Genomic DNA, 8286 nt, shown 5'->3' on the forward strand with positions numbered 1-8286 from the left:
TATATATATATATATATATATATATATAGAAAGATTTATTTCTAATAACAATTTCTGCAATAATTTCTTACATGAAAAAAATAAATTCTAATTAAATCTCAAAAAAACCACAGGAGAATATTATTCAGGAATTTAAACCTCTAACTTTAATTTATTAAATTCTCTTTATATTAAATTCTATCTTTTCATTTTAAATATCTTACTAAGTTCTAAAATTATTACTTTCCTCAATAAAAAAAAGAGCTTTTTTTTCCTTCTTTTTAACCAGACTTCTCGAAAGTTGCCCTAAAGTAAAGAAAGCGCTAGTTGTAATTTCGTTAAGGTTTTGTTTCTTTAATTTCTAGTTTTATTTTTTAAAATCAGTTCTATAGATAATTTTGAATACTTTTTTAATTAGACAAAGATTTTTTTAAAAAAAATTTCTTTTAAATTTAATTCAATTTTATTTTGATAAGTTCATTGCATAAAAAGAATTATCCTAACTAACATATTTAAATTAATACCATTTTAAACGTTCAATAAATTATTGTAATTCAGATACAAAGTATTTTCACAGTAATAAGAAAGATGAGATAGATCATTTCTATCAAATATTAGGTTGAAAAACTTTAAGATGATTTGAAATTAAACAATGCATAACTGTCACCTGATCACTCTCTTTTATTGATTTTTTGGGGAAAGAAAGGCGTTTTTTGACAGTTGAGATGAGTTTTATTTTCTGGTAGCTTTGTGTTTTGGGCTTTTAAATACAAGACAGCAAAGTTTAGAGCTTCACAGGTGCTAAGTGTTAAAAATTTGTGGAACAGTGAAATTTTAAATAGCTAAACCAAAAATAATGTTAGATTTTAAATTTTTTTTTAATAATTGAGTACAAATATTATAGAATTGTTTCCTTTTTTTCATAATTGAGAAAATTTTAATTTCAGAATGGTTTCAAAATGGCAAAATCGTATTTTATGATAAAACTTGTTATAATTTCAGTAGTTTCCAGTAATAACACTCGAAATATGATTTTTTATTTATTTATCAATATTATCAATACAGAAGCATGGTATAAAAAATCACGTTTAAATTTTGATCCGATATAGATTTAACAAGAGTTTATTAAGTCATATATATCTTTCCGGGTACTTGGAATTTTTGATATGTATATATAACCTTCGTTGAACAGTTGACCCAATTTAGAGTTTGCGGTTACTACTGTTAACATACCATGTAATTTTGAACTCCATCCAGAAGACAAGGGAACTCCTGATCAATTATTGGGAGAAATTTGCCTTCGTGGAGGGCTTTTTGATGGAAAATTTCATTTGCGTTACATGGAGAGGAGAACCACAAAAACCTCCCACTTTTAGTCAGAATTTAAATTTTTTTATTTATTATTGCAGTTGTACCCTTTCCAGTAGCTTTACATTATTAGATTAGGTAAAACAAGTTTTATTAGTTCGTTAGCTTAAAAAAAAAAGATTAACTATATTCAGTCATTTGACATAAACATGGCTGTTGCTTATTGGGGTCAACTCATGATACTAATTTTTTTATTTTATAATCGTCTTTGAACAGCCGACCCAATTTTGGGTTTACGACTACCAGTGTTCAACTGCGTAGCTTTGTAAATTTGAGCCCAATCCAGAAGACAAGGTAACTTCTGGATCAAGTATTGGGCGAAATTTTGTCTTCGTGGAGGACTTTTCGATGAAGCTAAACCACATTTGCGTTACATGAAGAGGAAAACCTCCCAAGTTTAGCTTGATGGCAATGCTAACCCATGATCCGTCCACCATTGAAGATATTTTACGACTGCACTGTAGTCGGTGCGAGCCGGGTGCGGAATCCAAATCGATCAGTTATAGCTGGGATTGAACCCGGATCACCTCATTGGGAGGCGAGAGCTCTATCTTCTGAGCCATCATGGCTCTATTTGGAATTTTTGAAAGTATTTAGAATAAATAATGCTAGACGCATGTCAAGGAGTCGAAACACATATTAAAAACTAATTAAAGACTATTTTTCATCGCCTTAAATATTTAAGCATTCCATTTGCGCGGTATCATTTATCAAGATAAAAATCATCCTGCAACACTTTTTAGCTATTCAACCATTTTTCTAGAAAAAATTTTAACATTGTATGAATAAAATTCTATTTAGATTTTAGTGCATATGAAGCTTAATTATTTTTTACAATCTCAGACATTAACATGAATGTCATGCGTATTGGTGCTCCGACATTAAATTAGAATTTCGAAAATTATAATCTGAAATCACGTGTTTATTTTGTTTATAATTGTCATTTAAAATCGTGTTCCTATAGAGCCAAATCATTCCAAATCAACTGCAATACAAAAAGTAAGTTATGAACTAAAATGGAACCATAAATAAATAAATCATCATATATTATTAGAGCCAATAATGCTTATTTAATTTTGGTAATTCGGACAACTGGCATCATAGTAAATGGTTCAATTTTTAATAGGCAAGAAATGAATTTGAGCCGCAATAGCTTAGAGCAGGGGTGTCAAACTCGCGGCCCGAGATGAACATTTTTGTGGCCCAGTCAATATATCCGAAGCAAAGTAAAAATAATATGGAAATGTGAATTAGAAACGAAGCCAGCATATAAAATTATAATATACTTTATATCTAAACTATACGGATCATTTTAAATTGTGTGCGCGAAAATGTAAAATTCTAATTGGCTGAAATGGAGTCCGTTTCACATTAAGCTATCAATTATATGGTACATATTCGGGTTTATCCTACTACAGCGAGGTAAGTTGGTTATCTTTGCCCCAAGGTTCTCAAACAATTCTGGGATTCGAAAGAAGAAATATGTAAGTTTTTACATACTAAAAATCATGATACAAGCTTGTTCTCCGATTAAATATGGTTTCAATACTTCAGTGCATAGTTAATATGCTTTCATGCACTGAATATTTTACGTATTTTTAATTATTTTATATAATTAAGTAGAGTCCCGCAGTGGACTGATCGTTAAGACACAGTTCCCATCAGATCACCGAAGTCAAGCATGACTGGCTGCGGTCAGTGTGCGGGTGGGTGACCTACTTGGATCAGTCTGCGTAGGGACCGAGGGTGTGCGGTATTGGTCCTCGTTAAACTGTTCTACCGTAAAGTGCGCGACTTCGCGTGCAGGTCGTCGGGCTACTGAAGCGGGGGTGCGGTCCCCTCCGCAGAGGATCAAAATTGTGATGGCATGTCTTCGGATCATCCTCAGGGATGTTTCCCAGACCGTCGCCAATACCCCATTGTGCAGCTCTAGTGCGACGTAAATGGACAACAACAGCAATATATGTACTTAAGTAGTTTAAAAATGCTCTACTAAATAAATATACATAAAGTGAAATTACGTGGTATTATTTATTTACTGAAATTGGCTCTTTTCATTTTGTTCCTTTTTTGTAATTCCAAAATTAAAAAATAATAATAATAATGTTCACAAACATTATCAGAAGTCTAATATTTGATTTAGATTTCAGTAATACTACAATTTATACTTATTCTGTACCAAAAAAAAATTAATAGACTTTTAAAATGAGAACTAACTACAATATTTGCATGTTATATCAAGAAAAATCATTTTCTCTCTAGAATGCCCAGTATCCTCAAATGAGGACGAGCTGTAATTTTAAAATTGATGCAAAATATGCACAAATTTTAAGGTTTATACTCTATTTAGGTCATAATAAATAGGATTTGAAAGATTCATTGAAATATATTAAGTAGAATTAATTTGGGCGTTAATGGGTTAAAATCTAAGTGCTTACCTGCAAACTGAAACTTTCTGAAAATAACTAATTACATTTAATAAAAACTGTTAAAATAAAGAATAGAAAAACCAAAGAGATCCAAGGTAAGTGTGATCGTTCCTTCAAAAACAATTAAATTCCTATCTTATATATTATATAGCTACAACGTGCAAGAAAAAAAAAACTAAAATGCTAAATACATGAAAAGAACACGAAAACGAATTAATCAATTTCTATTTCTATATAATTTTTTATAATATCAATTTCTATTTCTATATCGCTACAAAAATTATCGTCTTCGCTTAAGAAGAAAAAAAAATAGAGCGTGGAAAGAAGAAGAAAAACTCATTATAACAATTTTGAACAGCGACAAATATATCAAAGCGAAGAGTTCTATTTACGTATCGAATATGTTGCCACATTTTTAACACCAAAGTTAAAATTTTCTCCACTTTGATAAATGTAAACTAAGGCGAACCTTACAATTAAATTATTAATTCCTTCGTATATTATTGGTTTAAGTTGTCGAAATTTAATATTTCAATTGTAAGGTTCGCATTAGCATGCATTTATAAGAGTGGAGAAAAGTATATGCATTTTTTAATAGTTTTTTGAATATGGCTCTTTGAAGACGAAAAAGCATAGATTTTCTTACAAAATGACTGATAACTAAAAAACTAATCCAAATTTTTGAGTAAGAAAAAAAATACTTCTTCATTATGTCAAAACACAATTATGTGCCGAGTTTCGTGCCTGGGCGAGGCTTCTGGGGCGATATATTGTGATTACAGACACACACACAGCAGCGTTTATTATTATGAATGAATAGATAACAGTGAAAGGCTTCTCCGTCTCCCATATTCGACTCTTTTGTCGGTTAACCTCTCCACTTATGTGAAAGGTTGCTTAATCGCTAAAAAAGGAGACGATCAGCCATTGTTTCATGTTTCATCCTCCATACTTTCCAATATAAATGTAGCGTAATTCATATGTTTAACATAGTCTTCCTGTTTCAATTGCTGCACAAGTTGAATTTTGTGCGGTTTCAATTGCAGTCTACGTCTGAGAACACGCCATACTGTTGTTTGTGGCATTTGCAACTCCCTACTGCCTTCGTACGTCAATTTTCGTGGGCTTCGTTCATACGTGCGTCTAATTCTTTCAGCGTTTTCCGCGGAAACACGTGACCTTCCGCTGCTTTTTCCCCTTTGCACAAGCATCCCGTTTCTTCAAACATCCTATGCCATTTGCGTATATCGTTCCAATTTGGAGGTTCTTGATTGTAACGCTGACGAAATCTTCTCTGCACTGTTCGTCGTTAATCGTTAAATTCCAACACGCAGAATGCGTTCTGCACGGGACATGCCATTTTCACTATTGAACTCGCTCATTCCGCTTCACTGGGCCTGCGCACGTAAAGAAATTTTAGAGTTCCATCTACATTCTATGTTAATCTTATTGATAAATTATTTTTCATTAAACAGTTACAGCTGTTTGTAATCGCTGTATTCCTTTTGACAACCCTGTAGTTTAAATTTAAAAAGAAAAAAAAACTTTTTAATGTTTTGGCGCAAAAAGATAACAAATAAAATATTGGATGTAACTTATAAGAAGAAAGTTGATGCAGTTATAGTTATTTTTCCAGATTTATGTTTATTTTATCTAAATTTTATCTTACAATGTGTCACTAGACTTTCTTATGAACTTTTTAGAGAAAGCAACTGAAAAGTCGGTAGTTTATTAGACTGTGGGGGGCGGAGTTAATACTTGATGTATGAATCTTTGAAACGTCTGACCTGCGTTCCGGAGTCCGAACGGCATTGCTGTATATTCAAAGAGGCCAAAAGGTGTCGTTACAGCTGTTTTGGGTATATCTGGGGGATAGATTGCAATTTGGTGATAAGCTCGGGCAAGGTCTAGGGTTGAGAATACCTTTTTTCCAAAATGATTTTGGGTGCAGTCCTGGATGTGAGGGACAGGGTAGCGATCAGGAACAGTGATCGAATTTAGACGACGGTAATCGCCGCATGGTCGATAATCACCGTTTGATTTCCTTACAACATGAAGAGGACTAGCCCAAGGACTTTTCGACGGCCGAAGAATACCTTGCGAAATCAGGTATTCGAACTCTTTCCGGACCGCGTTTAAAATGTTAGGTGCCAGACGACGAGGTTTCGAGAAAACTGGCGGGCCTTTGGTCTCAATGTGATGATATGTTTTGTTTGGGAGGTCAACATTATTGTTTTGCGATGGGTTAATTAACTCTGGATACTGGCGCAAGATATCGTCGAATTTTGAATCTCCCAAAAGAATTGAAATATTGGTGAAAAGTGGAGAATCCGAAGGCAAATGTCCACGAGAAGACAATTTTGTTTCGGCATCAATCAAACAATTATTTTTAACATCAACCAATAGATTAAATTTTTTTAGAAAATCAGCACCTATAATAGGCTGATTGACGTCAGCAATGATGAACTGCCATGTAAAATTGCGGCGCAAATTTAAGTCTAATTTTAACAATTTAGTGCCAAAAGTTTTTATGACTGTGCCGTTGGCAGCATACAATGTCAATGTTTCGCGAGTAGTAGGAAGGGTTGTTTTGCTTTTTGGCAAAACGCTGACGTCTGCACCAGTATCGATGAGAAATTTAAATTTAGAAGAAGGATCGGCCAAGAGAATTCGATTTATGAGGCGGTCGCCTGTGTGGCCATCACACGATCGCCTAACTAGTTTGTTGAAAAATTACATGGCTGAGTACACTTTTTGGCATTTTTGCCAAAGTTAGTGTGATAAAAGCATTTGCCATTAGCAGGATCTTTAAATTTTTTAAAACGGGTTCTAGAGCTGCTACGTTTTCGAAAATGATTTGGAGCTGGGCTACGCGATCTTTTGACAAAAGCAGTTAACTCATTAACTTGCTGTGTCAATTGAGCAACTTGTTGTTCTAATCGAGAGGTGTGGGAATTAGAAGTAGCGGCGACAGAATTAACTCCCTGATGAATAGAGAGATCATTAATCTTGTCTGCCACAGTGGCTAACTGATCTAAATCTTCGCTGAGAGCGGCCAAAATTGTTTGTGTCCCATTAGGTAGCCGACCAAGCCACAATGATTTTAAAAGAGTATCGCCTACGTTGTCACCTGCGAGTGAACGCATTCTCGTTAAAAGCTGGGATGGTCGTTGGTCCCCTAACTCTAAACCTTGGAGTAAAGTTCTTATTTTAGATGCTTCGCTTTCAGAGTGTAACTCTACTAAACGTTTTTTAAGTGCTTCATATTTATCATTCTCAGGGGGCTTTAACACTAAATCACTAACATAATTTAAAATGTCCGATTCAACAGCAGAAAGCACATGGTTAAATTTGGTTATATCAGCTGTTATTTTAGCCAAATCGAATTGCGCCTCCAAACGGACGAACCATAGCGCTGGATTATTTTTCCAAAAGGGTGGCGCCTTGACGGCAACATGAGCGACTGACTGATTTTCAAGTTCAGTCATAGCGTATTAAGAATCTAATCACTTATTAAAAAAATAGAATGACAATTTAAAATGAAATTGAAGTTAAATGAATACAATGATTTACAATCACTCAATTAAGGAATTACGTTTGGAAAATGCATAAGTGCGCATGCGCAAAGAAAAATTCAAAATTAAATTCAGAATACATTAATACGGAAAAGAAATTTTGAAATATGACACATCGCAAGATCAATAAATAAAGCTAAAAAAATAACATACCATGTTACCCCGTGACAACTCAGGTTGAACTTTGACAAGAAAAAGAAAAGTTAATGTCTTATTTTAGTTAAGCATTTTAAGTTTTAAAATATTTAAGCTTACGGCATAAGATGATTGCCGATGTTGTAAGATTTAGAAGGTTGCATTATTTTAAGGTCACCAATCTGTGGTGCGGAGTTAATCGACAATACCGACCGTCATCTATCAAAAGGTACCTCATAATAGAATCAAGTTAGCATGCTTTATATACTAGTGAATGATGTTAAACTTTTGTAGTGGTAGTTACGCCACAAGACGTTATTATCGCTATTCGGAAACAACCGACTTTCTACCTGTTTTTTTTTCTTTTAAAGTTTATAAGAAGTTATTACATGTTTATTATTGCATAAAAGATAAAAATTTTACATAAAATTTGCAAAATATCTAGAAAATCAACTGAGACTACATTAAATCATTTCTTATAAGTTACTCTTGATATTTTATTTTTTCGTGCAAAACCATAGAAAAGTTGTTTTTTTAAAAAAAGAATTTAATATTATTTTACCTAGATTACATTTATACATAACACAAAATTTTTATTGACGAAATGTTTTTCCTCTTTATAAATATATTTATTTAATAAAATTTTAATTGCTTATTTTAATACTTAATTAACAAAAAATATTCGTTTTTGTGAAGAAATATCGATAAAGGCAAAGTTGTCATGCAAGCTAATGAGCTGAGTTCTCAGTTACTTAAATAAGTGAGAGACCTGCAAATGAAAATTGAAGAGCGCAGATAAA

At 33.0% G+C, this 8286-nt stretch overlaps 1 protein-coding gene across 1 annotated transcript; it reads right to left on the bottom strand.

Moving 5' to 3' along the window:
• Positions 1-5528: 5528 nt before the first annotated feature.
• LOC107453141 (uncharacterized) lies at positions 5529-7660 on the bottom strand. Its single transcript, XM_016069837.3, has one exon. It carries the CDS (start codon positions 7262-7264, stop codon positions 6494-6496), a length of 771 nt encoding a protein of 256 aa, XP_015925323.2. The 5' UTR covers positions 7265-7660; the 3' UTR covers positions 5529-6493.
• Between the last annotated feature and the right edge of the window lie 626 nt (positions 7661-8286).

This window comes from Parasteatoda tepidariorum, chromosome 9 (genome assembly GCF_043381705.1).
Source record: "Parasteatoda tepidariorum isolate YZ-2023 chromosome 9, CAS_Ptep_4.0, whole genome shotgun sequence".
Lineage (NCBI taxonomy): Eukaryota > Metazoa > Arthropoda > Arachnida > Araneae > Theridiidae > Parasteatoda > Parasteatoda tepidariorum.